We start from the raw sequence: 20232 nt of genomic DNA on the forward strand, positions 1-20232 counted from the left end.
CAACTCTATGGTACAATATATAAATTATAGGGGACAGGAGATACTGGAGGAGAGTAATATTAAGAGCAACAACAGAAGAACAACAATTATTCCCGTTCTTCATTACAGAAAGACAAAGAAGCAATCAGTTTCCTTGAATAAAATATTTAAGCCATTTTCATTTAATTTAGGAAATAAGAGTCCAAATCCTTAGGGAAATTAAAAGTAACAAGTCTATCCATATGTGGGCTTGGTATAAGCTGATTTATCATGTCACTGGTTCTAGCTGAATACCATATTATTATCACTGTTACTTGGTTACTGCTCTAATATTTTTATCTACATGGAAAATCCTACAATGTATGTAAGCTGATGTAACTTACTTTGGATCCACTAATGGCATGAGCAGCTGAAGTCTCGTGAATGCATATGGCCAGGCATAGCTGAGTGCAGTAGGGCAGTGCTTGGGTAAGTTCTCCTGCCGCAGGAATGTGAATAGGCAGAGAACCCAAGGATCTTTTACAGACTGTGCAAATATCCATACATGGGAAGGACTCCTAACATCATAATGGCTGTTTACTAGCACAGCGTTCCACTCCACCAGCCACTGCAGGTCAACATTGTGGGTAAATGGCAGGGTCGCCTACAGTGACAAACATGAAACATATAGAATACATACAAGATCCATGAATATGCTGTAACATAAATACTTATACACTGTGCTTTGTGGCCTCATTAGTTATAATCAGCTTCTGGTGATGTCACTTGTGTCACATGACTCGAGACTTGTTTAGTACAATAACAATATGACCACTACAAATATATGGGCTTTCATGATTTATGAACATTGGCAGTCACGCAATCTGCGATGTTTTTGCACCAAATTTTTAAAAGACTACTGAAGCAATTGCACCCATGGTTACGTGCAGTGAAACTAGATGTATGTTATAGCTGCTGTGCATTCTGGGCATGCTTTTCCTACAGGGGGATGGGGCGGCCCCTATTTGAATCATGATTTGAAGCATAGTTATATGCTCTCTACACATTGTATGCCTCTACCATTACCTATTCTTTGGCTTTTTGCTAGTCTTGTGCGTCTCTGCAGTCTAGTTGATTGTTGCCTTTAGATCTCACCCACTGGTTCCCCACCTCTGGCTTTCTCTCTCTTGTCTGCTCTGACCTCTGCTCTTTCTTTGATTTGATTCATTACTTTGATGCTCAATCTTTCCTGAGCCCTGTCTTTTATTTTGCTCCTCTGCAACCTTTTCAGAAGTCATGTTTGCAATTCTACTTGTAAACTGCCTCTGACTGCTTATTGTTGCCAATACATTACTTGCCTATATCTTGGAATATCCCAGGTATTCATTTACATTAAAGGGGACCTGTCAACATAAGAAATAATTCCAAATCCTTTTCTAACATGTTAGTTGAGCAAAATAAACTTTACTTACACTATATAAGTTATTTAATTTTTTTCCCTTCAGCAAGCAGGCCGGCACCATTTTGTGAACACCATTATTAAGGCAAGCTTTGTGTCACCCCAAAATCTTATGCATTTGCCATCTAGGTAGTGCTGAATGGAAAGTTAATGTAATTGTAAATAAAAATCTCAGCTGTCAATCATATATTGCCTGCCCCACCTCTATGCTGCAGTCATAAAGGCAGGGCAGGCAATATATGATTGACAGCTCAGATTTTTAAAAACATTTATAACCGGTATGGATGATTTAATTAAAAAAAGAATTTGGGTTTCGTGTTTAATTTTTAAAGGAATTTTATTATACAGCTTTTTATGTGTGGGTGACAGGTCCCCTTTAAACCAACCTGGATTCAAAGTGATCTGTGTACATCTTGTTTAACTCCATCCCTACTCCCCCTGCCATACTCCCTGCTCCACTAATAATTCAACAATATCGGAGAACTTGAGGTGACAATTCTATAAATTTCAATGCAGTGGGTAAGTTAGGTTTCAGGTGCGGATGAACTTTGAGTGACTGGATGAGGGGGACTTATATTAGGGTAAAACCTGAAAAATACAGGTGAGTTGACAAGTCTGTAAACAGCAAAGAGAACTTACAGAATCAGATACTGCAACATGAAGAAAGCTTTCAAGTATGGAAGGACTAAGTTGATCCAAAACATCAACCATAGGCTTATCATCTTCCTACAAAAGAAACACGTTTCAAAAGCCTTAGTTATAACAGAATACCAAAGAAGCATTGTTGTAAAAAAATAGCCTTATTATTCTATATATGCATTATACTGTCATTCCATAATTCCAAAACAGGAAGGATTATTTAATGACAGTCCTGTAATGTCTGTGGATCACACATGGTTTGCCTGGAGTAAAAAATTGGTCAGGGAAATGTACCTCCCTTCCACAACATGGACATCCATAGCTACACAGTTCATATTTCAGCCCTGGATTGCCTAGTGTGTGGGCACCTTAAATTAAACTCAACTGAATTACATGTGTATGAGTATGATCAGTTATGTTCAGGTTTTATATCAGATATGAATCTTTCTCCTTTGCAAGGCTTAACATACACTATCTGGCCAAAAGTATGTGGCCACTCCTCCTAATAACTGGAATTGCTGATTTAATCAGCTCGCATGATTAGCCGCAAAAGGTCCCTACCCACTGCCTCATATCCAGTGGGTTATGGGAACTTTATCATAGATGAAGTCTGCATTCTCTCATGACAGATGGAAATAAATAACCAGAATATCCATATTTATTGAAACTTGCTCTCCTTAATCTTTACATTAGCAAATGAAATACAGTTTGACACGTACCTCTGCTTGTCCGAGTGCAAGAAATAAAGCCCGTACTTCTTTGAGAATTAAAACAGCTACTTTCCGGGTAGCCATCTGAAAGCTACATAGTAGCAATAGTGCAAAACCTTCCACTGCGTGCAAAACATTGGAATAAGGCCCCCGTTCAGACTGTATCCTATGACTGGAGCCATTTGGTATCAACTGGAAGGAAACCAAAAATAAAGATAAGCACTGCCATTTTACTCAGTTTCTGTAAGTAACCAGCAATTATTTAAAATTATTTTCTTTTATAATGTAACTTTTTATTGGTGCAAACAGTACACATCACAAGTTAGAGGAGTAACAAAATCCATGTTGTATCCCAAGAGAGCCCAATATATACCTGCCTATATCTAGAGACCAACTCTGTACTTTGCACAGGGAGAAGCAGGCAAGCAGCCTGGCAGTGTAGACTGATTTTGTACCCAGTACATCATGTACCTTATGCAACCAGTGCAATCAGGGTTCATGGCCAATTCCTGCTAGTGAAGAACATTTTAGTCAAACAGCCAATTATGCACCATGTTCCAAACCCAGGCACCACCCACTTTCTGGCAAGCCCATCCCATTTTGGGTTGATCATAACACAGGAACAAATAAAATATATAGAAATAAAAGATGGTTGGAGAATTTAGTAACTACAGTAATATGTTAGATGTAGCCTATTGGCTTAGATCAGGAATGGGTACCCTTTAGGGCTCTGGCACACGGGGAGATTAGTCGCCCGCGACAAATCTCCCTGTTCGCGGGTGACTAATCTCCGCGAGTTGCCATCCCACCGGCGAACATGTAAGTCGCCGGTGGGATGGCACACGCGGCGGCACGATTTCGGCAGATCGCCGAAAAAGCCTCGCGAGGCAACTTCGGCGATTTGCCGAAATCACCTGCGCAGCGTGTACCATCCCACCGGCGACTTACATGTTCGCCGGTGGGATGGTAGTTTGGGGAGATTAGTCGCCCGTGACAAGGGAGATTTGTCGCGGGTTAGATTTCCCGGGATGGTAGTTTGTCGGGGGCGACTAATCTCCCCATGTGCCAGAGCCCTTAGCTTATAATGGTGTCCTTCAGAGCTTATCTGTTATCTGCTATTGTGTCATTTAGCCCTATTTTAAAGGCCCCCATAGCTACACAGCATCTTGTTTATCTACACTACAGTAGTGTTTCCGGATTTGGTTCAGGATTCAGCCTTTTTCAGCAGGATTTGGCCACATCCATGGTCTGGCTGAACTGAATACGGCATGGAAGTTGAAAAATTTTCACCGCAGGTTATTTCAACCCTTTGGTAACTTGATTTGCATATGCAAAATAGGATTCGAATTCAGTTCAGTATTCAGTATAAAACACTTATTTTATGTTACTGTTCCTTTAATTCTAAAGTCATATCATTTGGGAGAAAAATGAGAAAAAAATTACATGCAATAACTTTTTTTTATTTCTGGACTGAATTATTTCAGTAGTTTTTCTTTCTTTATGACACTGCCTCCCTGCCCTTGCAGATGGTGTTTGATTTAGTACAAAAACAGATCATAAATAATGAAGATTAAAGATAAAATGAAGACTATAGGGCCCAACCTTGAAGCAGAACTGCTGTGGAATGCACAACATAGAAAGTCACGCTAACTTGATAAGGAATTTAGAAAAAGGGGAAAATCTCAGCAACATTCCAACATGCTTTTGAGTAAAGCTATTTGATTTCAAAACTGCATAAATGATCTTGGAGGATGGCTGCAATTTAAAATCTTAGTCACAGAGTGTGTAAAGGTGGCCATACATGGGCCTAAAAGCTATCAACTAGACCCCTGCAGACACAGTCGTCAGCTTATTGGTCCATGTATTTCCAGATATCAATAGTGCAGGTTAGAAAATCCTGTTGGATGAAGACAGCCCCCATTATGATCTGTTGGCCTGGAGGTCATACAATTGGCTCATCCCAATTTGGCCCAGCATGTTAATGGCCAAATAGGTTAAAGATTGGAATAAAGAGTCTAGAGGGGAGGATATACTTTCAAACTCTTAGTGGGGCCTAAAGAAATCACCCACTATTTACACCACCATAAACATCTCTGGTCTGTCAGGGGTCAGTCATGTCAAACTTACAGCTCTTCAGCATAGAAAGCTATAACTGCCAAGGCAAGTGACCAGACCCATCAAAAGCTTGCAGCCAACAAGTCTGACATTGTTAGGGTTAGTGGATTGTTAGTGCACCTAGCCGAGAATATCTTAGCATTGCATACAAATTATTCTTTAGGGATTGTCAGGCCTCTAGGAATGATATCCACCATAACCAAGCTGAGACATAACAGTTTCATGACATTTATAAAAAAAAAAGAGAATGGCACCAGCCCTTATATAACAGCACTATACAGCCAAAGCGGGGAAAGTATGAAATATTGCTAGAAAAGAACATGTAGTGCTCAGATATACTGGCCCCAGGTGGTACTTCTACCACGCACATGCATCTTGTAGCACAGCAGCTGTCTCCCAAGAGGTTGACTCCTAATTTTTTCTTCACTGTTTATTTAAAAATGTAGCACAGACATAATATTTGCGTAAGAAGACTAGAGAGGTTTATTATATGGAAAAGCCTCTCAGCGGATGTGGAGGGGAACATTTATAAAAAAAAATCATCTACATGGGAGAGATGCAAGGAATAAAGAGGAAGGCAAACTGGTCACCCCCCCCCCCCCACCAAAAGCACAAATAAAATATATATACAGGTATAGGACCCGTTATCCAGAATGCTTGGGACCAAGGGTATTCCGGATAAGGGGTCTTTCCATAATTTGGATCACCATACCTTAAGTCTACTAAAAAATCAATAAAACATTAATTAAACCCAATAGGATTGTTTTGCATCCTATAGGGATTATTTATATTTTAGTTGGGATCAATTACAAGATACTGTTTTATTATTACAGAGAAAAAGGAAATCAGTTTTAAAATTCTGTATTATTTGATTAAATGGAGTCTATGGGAGACAAGCTTTCCATAATTCAGAGCTTTCTGGATAATGGGTTTCCGGATAAGGGATCCCTTGCCTGTATTACCTAATTTGACACAGACCTCTTGCATAATAACGCAATGCATAATCCTTTATTATGGGGAAGTGGATATATGGAGTGCTATCCTGGCAAAATAATGGCACAGTTTGGATAAACAGTGACATGCACGGTGTGCTCCAAGGACATTAAAGTAATCTTACCAGCTGGGATACAGAATTTGCAGGTAAGTAACCAAACTGTGTCCAATCTTGTGCAAAATTCAGTAATATGCTAAGCCTACAGCCATATGCTGTTGCCCTAAAATAAATGCTCCAGGATTCTATGGACTGTATCAGGAAAGCCTACTATTGCTTCCTACATATCACCCATTGCTAGAACAAAATGGATTGCTGTGCTCTGGGTTTGATGACCCATAAATATGGATGATGCACTACTTACAAATCACAAACTGAACTGTCATTCTGTTATCTAACTGTATCATACTTACTATATACTAGGCTGGGTCTAGTTTTGAAAAATGAAAATTAGCAAACAAAATATAATGCAAGGGTTAAAGAAAATGGCAAAAAGATCCAAAAAACTCCCAAATAGCACAAATTAAATATATATTTTAACTAGTAGAATAATTCACATAATTGGATTGGGTGTAACAACTAGAAACTCAACAGGGTTTCCTAGGTCCCAACAATCTGAACTGGCCCCTATGCATAATAACACAATGCACAATCCGTTATTATGTGGACATGGATACATGGCAAAATATTGGAGCAGTTTGGCAAGCTGTGTGCTTTAGGGTCATTTTACCAGCTGTGAAAAAGAATTTGCAGGGATTTACCAAACTACAGGTATGTCCAATCTTGTGCAAAATTCAGTGAGATGCTAATGTAATAAAAGGACTAAGTTTGCTCAGAAGCAGTAACCTATAACAGCCAATCAACAGGTAGCATTTGCTGTCACTTGTTTGAAAGCCAACATTTTATTGGTTCCTATGGGTTACTGCTCCTGGGCAAACTTAGGGCCTTTTACTGCATATGGGGGAAAGACTGCAACCATAAGCTGGCACTAAACCCCGTGGCCCTAAGATAAAGGAAGTTCTCCAGGTTGCCATGGCTTGTATCATACATAGGGAAGCCTATTATTGCTTTCTTCATATCACCCAGTACTATAATAAAATAAAATGGATTACTGTGCTCTGGTTTTGATGACCTAGAAATGAGGGATGATGCCCTACTTACAAATCACAAATTGAACTGCCATTTTGTTACCTAAGTTTGGGTCTTATTATACACTAGGCTGTGGTTTATTCAAGAAAAGTGAGACTTAGGAAATGGAAAAAAATGACTGTTTCTTAGTGTCAACGTGTTGAATGTGCATTTATATATTGGACATTTTGTCTATTGTGTGAAAGAAGCTGAGAAGCTTTGGAATTTACCAAAAATGTGTGAACATCCTTCTCTTATTGACAATCTCTTCTAATTTGATCTGACAATCTGCTTCTGCAGCATTTAATAAAACAACACAAGAATTTACCTCCGAAGTCCGAAGTTTAGCTTGTTCGTGAGTGTTTCCCAGTGTCTGTATCACTATTTTCCATTGGGTGAGTAGCTGCAGCAGCAGTTTGAGAGATGTATCCAGAAGCGTCTGGTGTGTATCATTCACCTCTCGTAGCAGAAAGTTAATGAAACCAAACAACACATCTTCCCGCCAGTCGACAAAGTCAACGAGGAGACCCTGAAGAGAGTTCTGTGCAATGTGGCGCAGTTCATCGTCCATGTGGATAGATAATCTGAGCGTGCAAAGAAATCAACACAAATCAATAAAACTCTTGTAGCAAACAATGTTAGGTTCGCAGGGTACTTCAGCATTAAGTAACAAATGGCTGTAGGGCTCTTGTATTTTCATGTACAGGTTCAGAGATCTCCCTTTTGAATACAGGGAAATCAGTTCATGTTTATGAACATAAATTCAAATTAGATTCTAAACAGTGTTTCTAATCCATTTATTATCACATGCACAAACAGCAACTGCCAATATGCTTACTGTGGCCTCCTTAAGCTGGCCATACACGCACCGATAATATCGTACGAAACCTCGTTTCGTATGATATTCGGTGCGTGTATGGCAAGTCGACGAGTCGACCGATATTGCAGGAACCTGCTGATATCGGTCAACTCGCCGATCGGGCCAGTTAAAAGATTTTGATCGGGCGCTATAGAAGGCGCCTGACCAAAATCTGCCTTCAGCGCTGAATCGGCAGAAGGAAGTAGAAATCCTATTGTTTCTACCTCCTTATCTGCCTGTTTTAGCCCTGAAGGTTAGTGGCGGATCTGACAATCTTTCGTCAGATCGCCCCGTGTGTGGCCACCTTTAGGCCTTAGCATTAAATAATGACAACAAGGGCTGCTAATGCTCCTGCAGTCTATGAATAATGCCTCAACCAGCTCCCACACTTAAAATCTCTACCCCAGTGTTTTATTGGCGACTGAAAGGAAATATTACATATAGGGTGTACCCATGCACACTTATTGTACTTTTTATATTATTATGCTATGTAGATACGTATTAATGAGGGATTAAAGGAAAACTATACTACCAGAATGAATACTTGACCAACAGATAGTTTATATTATGTTGAGTAATATGTTACAGCATCTCGCTAAACTGTAATATATATATATATATATATAAGCAAATATTTCCCTTTTACGTCCTTTCCCTTCATCCACCATTTAGTGATGGGCTGTGTGCTCCCTCAGAGATCAGCTGACAGGAAATAATGCAGCTCTAACTGTAACAGGAAGTAGTGTGGAATCAAAAGACATTAATTGGCTGATGGGGCCTAACATGTATGGGTGCCTTGGCTTGTTTTTGTGCACTGTGAATCCTATGAGCCCAGGGGGTGGCCCTAAATCCTTAAAATGGCCATTTTCTATTTAGGATTACCCAATGGCACATACTACCAAAAAAGTATATTTTTATGAAAATGGTTTATTTAGATGAAGCAGTGTTTTACATATGAGCTTGCAATATATTTTTAAAGAGACCTACAGTTTGGGGGGTATAGTTTTCCTTTAAATGCTTTAATAATAAACCATATACATCCCCTTTTCTTTGCCTTGGAAGACTAGAATGGTAAGAAATTTAACAGAATAGCACAGACTTTCATTGGGGTTTATACTTTGATTATGTCTGTGTATGAAAAGAAATCTTTGCACTGGCAAGACTGTATTTTTTATTGTTTTTAAACAAAACTGTTTATGATCTTGCTCAGTCCTCAGTGTGCATTTAGATTACTGTATCTTTTAAAATGGAAAAGGGCACACAAAGTGGCTACACGGGGGTAACTGGATGCTGGATTTGCTACAGAGAGAATATAAGATGGCTGCTTATACAACAGAAGAATGATCAGGGAGACGCTGCTAAAGAATCCATGTCTGTGCATGTCTGTACTCATGCAGCGTTTATAATCTGTCACCTGTATGTTATGGCTAATAGAAGTCTAAATACCAATCACACAACAGAAGATCTCCCAGTTTCATATAATTTCCAGTATATGTACAGAGCTTGTGCCAGACTCCTTGTCCTTGAATTATTCCCAAAGCAAACTGGCAGGAATCCCAAACACAGTAAATGCATGTACCTTGAGAGCAAGTCAATTAACTCCAGTTTTGACATCCCATCTGGAAGCAGGCGAGGAATAGCAGCAACGCATGTTCTGAAGAGGTCAATTTTTGGCTTCCTCTCCCCTCTGAAATTTTGGAATGATATGTGAGTTCACAGCACATTGCACAAGCTGCAGATAAGGCTTAATTAACGTGAATATGCCATATTCCTGAACTATTAATTTAACGTGTTTAGCAAGGTGGATTAGCAAATCGTAGCTGGCTTCAGTTATTATACTTCAGTAATTATACTTTATGACTGATGATGTAAAAGGGGATAACACTCTGACAGAGAGGTCATTTCCATGCCAGCATAACTGAAATACTAATAACCTTGGCAAGGTAAGAGTCCTGCAAAAATTATCTTTTATATATATAAATATTTAAATTTTAAATTTAAATTTTGGCTGTAGCATCAGCCTTTCTTGAAGTTACAAATACAAGCAATAGTGACCTATATACACTGTGTTTGGCGGGAGAAACAAAAATGTGACTTATAATATATATATGAATATCCTGTAAATGATCCTTATAAACAGTGCTTAGTGATGTAATTTCTGTCACATGACTCACTGGAACTTATGTATTATAATAAATAATGGACCCCTTATTTGTAAAATATCAAAATATTAGAAGTCACCTCATAATCCCATGACCTGAAAATATGGTCATGGAACACTTCAGTGAAATACAGGGGGGGGTACAGGTATATTACCTCTTATTTAGAAACCCATTACCCAGAAAGTTCTGAATTACGCCATGTCCCATAGATTCCATTTTAGTGACATATTTACATTTTTAAAAACTATTTCCTTTTTCTCTGTAATAATATAACTGTATTATTAACACTATTAATCCTTATAGGAGGCAAAGCAATCCTAATGCTAAAATAATTTTTTAGTAGACTTAAGTATAAAGATCGAAATTATGAAAAGATCCCTTATCCAGAACGTTCTGGATAACAGGTCCCATACCTGTAATTTATTCACTATATATATATATACTCCAATATCCAAGTTATTCCACCCACATTTCTTCTCCTGCTTAGTGCCTTTTTTGAAAAAAAAAATGCACTAAGGTACTTATGACAATCTTACATCCTGTAGAGAATGGGACTGAAAGGACTTCATGGCTGTTAAAGACAAACTCATTCCATTTTGAAAAGGTAAGAAAAAAGCACTCACGTAATCATGTCTTCAGGCTCCTTGTTCAACATCTGCACGTTAGTCATCATCATACATCTCCCTACTTCCTTGTCTAGGTGCCTCAGGATGTTGTCTACTGCCTTTCTGACTTGAGAGTAATATAAAGACATTCCTATGAAGATAACACATGAAAAGTCATTGAGAGCAAACAGGAGGTGTTGCCAATAAGACAATGAAATGAAACGTTTGCACTGGAAGTATTATCAGCCTGGGTGTACTAACACTAAAAAATATAGTTGTCAGGTTGACCTCATTCTCCAGTACTTATCTATGTGCACATAAATAATAGCCCATGCCCCAATGCCCATCATAGAATCCATTACACTAAACACATTCTGGCCCATTTTCCCAGTAGTCATTCAACACAATGGAAAAGAATACACAAAGAGGCACAAGGCTGTGGAAGGAATGGTGGATACCTCTGCAGTGCCTCCAGGATATCTCAGACTACAGTAAGCCCAGAAATTTGAGGTACTACACACATTCTCCACCAGCACTATTACATTACAGTAAAAAATCCTGTAAATCCTTATGACATACCTCATATACTCGAGTATAAGCCGAGTTTTTCAGCCCTAATAATGTGCTCAAAAAGGCACCCTCGGCTTATACTCGAGTATATAAGTTCTCCCGGCCGTGCGCTCGCTTGCTCACACTGCCCAACCCTGGACATATGCGCTCGCATGTTTGCGAGTGTTGACTTACTCTATTTCATTGATCCATCACCTCGGCAGCCATCGGCGCGCAACTTACTCTATTTCATATCCAGCACTGGGCATCCGTCGCAATCGCATGCATCCCCCCGTGCGCGTGACATGTGTGCGCGGATGCCTGGTGCTGGATACGTGCATGCGATCGCGCCCGATTGCTGGAAAGGTACGTGACATGTTGTGCGCGACGAATGCCCGGTTATGATGGCTGGCGCCCGATGGCTGGCGAGGTGCTGGATCGGTGCTGGATCAATGAAATAGAGTAAGTCAACAGCACAAAAGGGCATTTAAAAGAACTCAGAGTTGCAACATGGGTCAACTACAAGGTAAGGGCATATTAAGTTGTTCGCTTTGATATTTTGAGTTTTGCCACAGAGACAGGCCCTTAGGCAGCAGGGATACACAGACTGACACACATAGACTGTACACAGGCTGACAGCTGCTCACTTACACCTCCTGCCTCAGACTTAAGGTTCATGATTTTTGGAACATGTCCTCCCTCTTAGGCAATGGTTGACAGTGAATTATTACTAAGAAACCTAACGGGTTAAATAGGAACTGTGATCGATATGTGTTACTATGAGTATAGGATAACGTGTGCACTGCTTTCCAATTTTTGCCTCCTTCTTCAAGTGCTAAAAACAGACACTGATCATTTTCTCCCCTGATATACCTAAAAAGCAGCTGCTCTAAAGTCTTTGCATTACCAGGGCTAATTAAATACAATAATGTTGCACAAACTAAGGTGGCTTAACACAAGCCAGTTTTCTTATGGCCGGTCATTTTGAGTGTTTGAGAGACTGGATATACAGTATGTTGTTTTGTCAAACGCAAGGGTGGTTCTGGATGCTTCTCAGCTGGCCGAAATACACAGGTGGAGAAAATGCCCAATTTATTTATCTATTTTATTAATATATTATTTTTTCATCTGCAATGTTTTCTCTATCTTCCATGATGATGATAGCGTTTTGTGCAGGTGTGTTAAAAGAAATGGATGCCTAGGCTTATACTCGAGTCAATAAGTTTTTCCAAATTAGGTACCTCGGCTTCTACTCGGATCGGCTTATACTCGAGTATATACGGTATATAAATGTATTGACTTTCCTAGGCATGGCCTGGGGCCCATCTTCAGGCTTACCCAGCTTGACTTTGCTGAGCACCTACTCAATCTCTGCGGGAGCACATATTTGGGGACTCGCATTGAAAGACCAGTAAGAGAACTGACCCCCTGCCACTATGTTGGTTTTACAGAACTAAAAACTGAAGTGTTTATGATTACCAATCATTTTGGCCTCCTCTTCAGTGAGTGTCTTGCTTAAGTAGGTTTTCTTCACACGCAACGTATTCCCAGAAGGATGAATGGCCCCAGTAACGGGCATAGGGGGTTCACCATCTTTCTGTTGCAAGCTATCAGCAATCACCAAAAAAGCTCTTAAGCCTATGTTCATTCTCTGAAAAAAATGAGAAAAATTACAGAATTGTAAAATGGGACTGGTGTCAGTTTGGTTACACAAATTCACCTGGCCCTGGGCCTGCCATAAGTACTATTTAATGCCCCCTAAAATCCAAACCTTGGGGGAAGTGGATGTGTTTAATAGATACACATTGTGGCTGCACATCAAGAAAACCTGCCATACTGCTTGACCCAGGAGATGGAGGTACCACAGTTTGGCTTAGAACAGCAATACTAATGCCCAGGAACAGATATCACAACTCTCTAGAGGCAACAATTGGTTAGATAATGCAAGCAGTATGATAACACATGTAAACGTGAATACATTGAGAGCAAATGTTCTAAGCATAATACCCAATGCTCGTATATTTGACTGCCGAGAGAACATATGGAAAGATAAACCCACTGTAAAAATAGAAATTATATTCTCTAGATCAAGGATCCCCAACCATTTTTTACCCAAGAGCCACATTTAAATGTAAAAAGAGTTGGAGAGCAACACATGCATGGAAAATGTTCCTGGGGTTACAAATAGGGGCTCTGATTGGCGATTAGGCAGCCCCCCTGTGGACTGGAAGCCTACATGAAGCTATGTTTGGCAGTACACCTGGTTTTTATGCAACCAAAACTTGCCCATAAGCCTGGAATTCAAAATAAGCAATTGTTTTGGGGCCACTGGGAGCAACATCCAAAGGACTAGTGAGCAACATGTTGCTCACGAGCCACTGGTTGAGGAACACTGCTCTAGATGAACCCCAGCGTATAACCTTTTATCAAGACAGTACTGTAATATTTCTGTTCCCATACATGCAGCATTAAATATGTGTACCTCTGGATTCAGACTAAATGCTTTTGCTGCTTTTCCAACACATAGCAGGTCAAAAATGATTTCCTTCATGGCAAAATCCAACTTCACCTATATAATAGAAAAAAAAATAAGAAACCAAATTCAGGATATCTTAAAGAGGCTCAATTCTGCCCTATATAAGGGTTCTATGGGAGCAGTGGGTCCAATTGAACACAGTAAAATTGCATGGCCCTCTGATCCTATTGTTACTCTGTATGCCCTTGTTTGTTAAACTTTTTAAGATCCCTGTTTGTTTAAATTTATTGTGAAGTGCTGCGTAATTTACTGGTGCTATATAAATAAATGACGATAAAAAGTGCCAAGTTATACACACATGTGCATGCTTAATTTACAGCCTCACTCATTTCTTGTACAGACAAATTGCTAGGATTATCATAAAAGAAGATGAGTAAATAAGCTATAATATGAAGAGGATGATAAATGAAAGTAGCTACAATAGCATTCCATCTCAGGGACATCACACACTATATGCCCCATTGGTGTTTACAGTAGTGCTAGAATTCCCCTTCAGGCAATAACATGATGGTTTTTCCCTGAGCAATTTCGACACACTGATTTCATAGAAAGTTTTTCCTTACCTGTGCAATGAACTGTATAATCTTAACAAAGATATTGAGGGGCATATCTCGCGGTACTACCCCACGGGAACCTTTAGGGAACAGGGTGCTGACAATGGTGGTGAGGCGGCTGTAAGAAAACAAAACTGTATTAGGCATTTTTACATTTGCTGTTTATTTTGCCAAAACACTGTCATGATGGTTATGTGTAATAATTCACACTTTTAGGATTGATGTTTTAAGAGTGATTACATTTTACTACACACAGGGCTGTATTAAGGTCCTATTCCGTACTAGGCAACAGAAATCAACCGGGGGAAAAGCAGGTATTCCCACCAGCTCCGGCGTCAGACTTAGCCCCACGTGTCTGGCAGCAGATTGGGGGAATTTTTTCTTTTCTTCCCGATAATTTTTATTTGCTATACAGGCATCCCCCCTAAAGCTGGAGCCTTAGGCATACCATGGGTGTCTATATAGTAGATATGGTCTTGTGCACACAAACACAAAAGTGGACAAAACATATCCCACAAATTTCCTCTTACAACCCCCAGTGCACTTACGCTTGGGCAAGTGGCGGTGATGTAGTTGGGGAGGGGTCCCTGGGGCCTGTTTCAGCAATACCGGTCTTAAACCGATGGGATGCTGTGTGTTGTACAACAAAAGCTAGAAAGCAAGGGGTTGTTTGACTTGATCATACCATTAACAGAAATGTGAGTTTCCAGTGCCATACCTCTGTGTAGCAGTGTTGCTTTCACATTTTATTCGAATCATGTAAACCCAGAGCAGCCTGTACAAGGATTCCAGTGCAACCCGTGCCATTTTGGGGTCCTTATTCTACAATGTAAAAAGAACAAGTTACCATTTAACTATGGCTAAAATACAACTTTTCTTCCTGTTTGAGAGAGTACTTTGTAAAACTGACAAAACCATTATACAGAAGATACAGGAAGCTACTCAAGTCTTTTAATGTGGGTAAAGGGCTGATCATTTTCAAGTATTAAATAGTGCCAATTATTTAGCAGCACAGGTGACCCTTCCATAAAAAACAATGAACCAAACATAAAATATATTATTCATCTGGACAATAAATAAGCCCAGATGAGGTATATGGACATAAAGCCACTACTTTAAAGTGCTATAAACTATAAAGGGCTATAACCTTTACAAACCACATTAACCATGTCCTAATAATGCAAATTCCTAAGGAAAGCTTTACTGTTCCATCACTGACTATATATCAGCTAGGGACCTGTTCTAACTCCTACCTTTCTAGTCTCAAAAGGTGTCGTATGGAGGCTTGTTCCACCCTTAATTTATTTCTATGCCCAGGCTACACAATAAAGGTCATACTCACTTTGAGGTTTGACAAGCAGTTGTTGAGGAATATATGCCATCTGTTTAGAAAAAACTGTTTCTGGCTGACACAAAGCAGACAGGTCACCAAGGGGTACAGGGCCTAGTAGGACGGAAAGCGGAAATATTTATTTCAAATGCTTTTTTACAAACCGTATATGAAACATTCAAATAGATATTAATCCACATGGTATAAGGTTCAATATTTTTTTTTAACAGCAGTTAGTTTCGTCTATATAGTAAAGGCAAAGTTCTTTTTTCCCATAAAAACAATCAACGCACCAGAGGTCCCCATTTAGATTAGAGGAACAGAACTTCCATTTGAAGCAGCGAAGGTGGTTTTCACGGTGAGGTTGGGGAATGCCCTTCCTAGTGATGTTGTAATGGCAGATTCTGTTATTGCCTATAAGAGGGGCCTGGATGAGTTCTTGGACAAGCATAGTATCCAAGGCTATTGTGATACTAATATCTACAGTTAGTATTAATGTTTGTATATATAGTTTATGTATGTGAGTGGATAGATAGGTCAGTATAGGTTTGTGTGTGCTGGGTTTACTTGGAAGGGTTGAACTTGATGGACTCTGGCCTTTTTTCAACACTATGTAACTATAGCAATCAGATTAAAAAAAGGCTAGTTGTGTCCAGTTGTGAACAATTGTGCGTACTTTCCTGCAGAGCATAAAGGACATGTATGTAACCATACAAGGGGCTTTGCACAGTACCCATATATAATAAATATGCCCCATATTTCACCCCTTCAAATCAGTATTCAAATACAATTAACTCTAATTAAAGCTGCGTCTACTTTAAACTGAGGCAGGTTAGGGTTTCTTTTGTGCTTAGTAACCCATGCAGCTGCTCTATATGCAAGAAAAATTCAGTATACTATTGAGAGAAGCGGCTTCTGCATTCTGGGAACAAGTGATAGTGTGGGCTGACCAGAAACACACAGTACCTGCAGGTTCAGGCAAAACAGATCTTAAGCAGGTCATAGAGCGAACCCCTCCCTGTAATGTTAGCATGCCCCTAATACCATCCCAGGCATCTGATGTCCACTTATTTTTTACTCAGACCTGCCTGGCAGATGCGGTCCCCAATCCAACAGCAAAATCAAACCTGCCCCGAATGACATCTGCCCAATTTTAGGCCAGATATTGGTTGGGTAGGCCCGTCGGGAGGCCCCACACATGGGAAGATAAGCTGCCGAATCGGTCTGAAAGACCCGAATCGGCAGCTGAAATCAGCCTGTGTATGGGCACCTTTAGAAGACAAGCAAATTTACATAATATACAATTTATTTACCAATGAATGCTTCTTCCGTGACGAGAGTTCCAGTGTTGTGTCATACAGACTCTCTACAAAGTTTCTTAGGCAAGGAACATTCACTTCATTTTTGACTGCCTAAAAAAAAAAAAAAGGAAAACATGAAGTAGCCGTTACACTCCTGTAGAACAATGTGTAAGGTGTCAGACCTTGCTATAGGTATGAGAAGTACTCACCGCTGCCACCGGTACAAGGATTTCTACAAACAGTCCTGCCAAAGCATGCTTGATATCTTTGTCCTTCACTTCTAAGAAGTAATGGGCACATTCCTAGAAGAGAAACATATATAAATTTAGGGATATCCCTCAAACTATGGTCAATTTTATAATGAGCCAATTAACCTGCCTCTATGTTGGAACCTGGACACAGGGAGAACATACAAAACTGAAATTAAAGCCAGAAATGAAAATGCTACTTAAAGGGATTATGTCATGATTTTATGATGTAGTTTTTATTACTAAATGACACTGTGCACATTGCAAATACTTCACTCTACCATTTAAAATTGTATTGTTAATACATATATATTTTTTTAAATGTAATATTGGTGTGTAGGCAGCCATTTCAGGTTAATGTGTCCGATCTTGTGCTTTTAGAAGGAGCCAGTACTGCACAACAGAACTGCTTACAGATAAGCTATTGTTTGTCCTACTCAATGTAACTGGAGGAGTCATGTCAGGACTTGGGAGTTTTACTATTGACTGCTATTCTTATATATATATCAATAGGTGGGGCATGGGAGCCTTTTTAGCCATGCAGATGTCAGGGAGCTGTTATCTTGTTACCTTCCCATTGTTCTGCTGATTGGCTGCTGGGGGAAAAAGGGAGGGTGATATCACTTCAACTTGCAGCACAGCAGTAAAGAAATACTAAGTAAATACTAAGAAATACTAAGTAAATAATACGTTTTTTAGAGCACCGGTGTATGAGAATGGGGTATGAGACATGATGAGCAGTCACATGTCTGGTGCACTTGGGAACATAAGAACCATGTCTAGCCCTGTGTCAAATTTTATTAATTTATTATTTAAAAAAAAAAAAAAATTACTTCAATTAAGGATTCTGCTGAAGAATCACTATTAAATGATACATTTTGTATCAATCCCTTCAATTGAACCTAAACAGTGCACAAAAGTACATTTATACTGGATCCCATTTTTTTGTTACTTGAAAACAACCATGAAAAGAAGAAAAAGTTGCTAACATAGTACAGGTATCGGACCCCTAATCCGGAAACCCATTATCCAGAAAGTTCCGAATTACAGAAAGGCCATCTTACATAGACTCAATTTTAATCAAATAATTAATCCTTATTGGAGCCAAAACAATCCTATTGGGTTTATTTCCTGTTTAAATAATAATTTATTAGCAGACATAAGGTAGGAGATGCGAATTATGGAAAGACCCCTTATCCGGAAAACCCCAGGTCCCGAACCTTCTGGAAAATGGGTCCCATATCTGTAGTCATAACCCCCCTCTAAAATTAACTCTCCCATATCTGTTCATTCGAGAAAAAGGCAGCCGTTAGGGGGAGGGAGGGGTTTGTTTATACACAGTAAATAAGAGTTGTAAGAGGCGAATTTGTGAATTACCTGCATAAACTGAAGAGAAGCTTCAAAGTCTTCTACTGGATACATCTTGACCCGGAAAAATTTCATGCCCATTATTAGACTGATTACACTTTGAACAACATAAGGGTTCTGCTCTTTGTGCCGCAACTCTTTTAGCTCTGCCATAAATTTCTTCTTTACAGAAGGGAATCTGACAAACGGACAAAGCAAGTTGATCCTTGACTTGTTCCTTCAAAAAAAACAGTAACAATGCAGTGATATATCAAATGCACTTACTTTGACTGCGCCAATACTCCGATCACTTCGGCATACAGGTCTGCTACTATGTGCATATTTCCAGTGTTTGGACCAAGATACCTGCAAGAAAAGTCCAAATGGATCAAATACTAGCACAGGTAGAAATATATTATATTAAATGTCAATGTCCAGTCATTACCCTTCTTTATATTTAAAGTGCTTGAATGCCAATGTAATGACTTCATGGACCAAGCTGTCGATTACCGGATGCAATGGTATCTGAAAACATAAATGATGCATGTTAAATGGCTGCAAGTGAATTGTGAGAACATTTTACAATGACACTCCCTGTAATTTAGATGGGTGATGTTTCCAAAGGCCCTATAGAGTGGGTACAGTAATCCTTGTGTCAACTGAGAGAAGAAATAATTTTAGACCCATAGCTACGAAGACCCAAGAAGTGGCATAAAAAAATAGAAATTAATCAACCCAGTGACTGCTAGAGGGGCCTACAAGTATAGATACCCAGTAGGGTAGTCATTGATGGAAGTCCAAAAAATTATTTGTGGAGCGTAATACCATTTGTTTACACCGGCCTTCACAAGTACTTTCAGGTATGAAGGCCAAGCTACCAAAGTGGCTTATCTACTGGGTATTTCTGTGAGAATAACTTGAAATCTGAACTTTGGGACATAAAAAATCTGTGCCACTGGGGATTTAAGCCACTAACGACCTACTAATTAACCTATTTTTACAGTGTATTTTTTTGATACTAATCATATTTAATCAGACAATGCATTTATTATGTTTATGTTGGTCGCAACCTCTGATAATCATTTCCAGTTTAATTGCTTTTAGACAAATATGCACATGAATTAAGAAACTAAAATAGTGGGACAGCAAAAAAACGAAGTATGACTTGTTAATTGCAACTGTAGCTGCTGAAACCTACTGGCTTTTATTATTATAAGGGCTTCCTCCTAAGGGTGCAACAGTCTTAAGACAAATGTTTCCATGCAGGAGAGTTTAAATGCACTTTTTATACTTGCAGTCCTGCCCATGTCCTAACGTAGGAGAGGTAAGAGTGAAGTAGGTTTGGCATCTAGCCTACCACCTTTGGTAATAAAACACCTATAAATGGCCCTGCTCCAAACTGTTGCTGGAGGTGGCCAAGCTTCCACCATGATTATCCATGTGATCAATGGTAGACCTTTAAACTGACAGCAATTTTCAGACTGGACTATGCCCGGCCCTCCTAATATGCAGTACCAAAAATATTACTGGGGCAAGAAAGCAATGTTTTGAAAAACCCTATTATTCTTTGTATGGCAGGCAGGGCTTACCAAAATGATTCTAGAGAGTTGGGTAAGTCTTAGCCATTACCAGGTACGGCCCATTTGTATCAGGGGTGACACTTAAATTGTACTAGTTCTCAGATAATGAACATTTTATTCAGCAGCATCCAACTACTCAAATGACATTAGAAGTAATAAAT

The 20232-nt window shown here is 39.4% G+C and overlaps 1 protein-coding gene across 8 annotated transcripts in view; it reads right to left on the reverse strand.

The window, feature by feature from the left end:
* The window catches only part of fry (FRY microtubule binding protein), a 214357-nt gene that overhangs the window by 63315 nt on the left and 130810 nt on the right, over positions 1–20232 (reverse strand). For all 8 annotated transcript variants that reach the window (XM_031897245.1, XM_031897241.1, XM_031897243.1 and 5 more), the window contains 16 exons: positions 18937–19016; positions 18777–18857; positions 18522–18690; positions 17106–17198; positions 16909–17007; positions 15608–15709; positions 14984–15087; positions 14275–14383; positions 13658–13744; positions 12655–12826; positions 10645–10777; positions 9439–9546; positions 7329–7584; positions 2776–2958; positions 2057–2143; positions 363–622 (listed from right to left, as the gene is read on the reverse strand). In XM_031897245.1, coding sequence (XP_031753105.1) covers positions 363–622; positions 2057–2143; positions 2776–2958; positions 7329–7584; positions 9439–9546; positions 10645–10777; positions 12655–12826; positions 13658–13744; positions 14275–14383; positions 14984–15087; positions 15608–15709; positions 16909–17007; positions 17106–17198; positions 18522–18690; positions 18777–18857; positions 18937–19016 — 2123 coding nt within the window. The remainder of the gene's footprint in view (positions 1–362; positions 623–2056; positions 2144–2775; positions 2959–7328; positions 7585–9438; positions 9547–10644; positions 10778–12654; positions 12827–13657; positions 13745–14274; positions 14384–14983; positions 15088–15607; positions 15710–16908; positions 17008–17105; positions 17199–18521; positions 18691–18776; positions 18858–18936; positions 19017–20232) is intronic.

The sequence above is a fragment of the Xenopus tropicalis genome, chromosome 2, assembly GCF_000004195.4.
Source record: "Xenopus tropicalis strain Nigerian chromosome 2, UCB_Xtro_10.0, whole genome shotgun sequence".
Classification (NCBI taxonomy): domain Eukaryota; kingdom Metazoa; phylum Chordata; class Amphibia; order Anura; family Pipidae; genus Xenopus; species Xenopus tropicalis.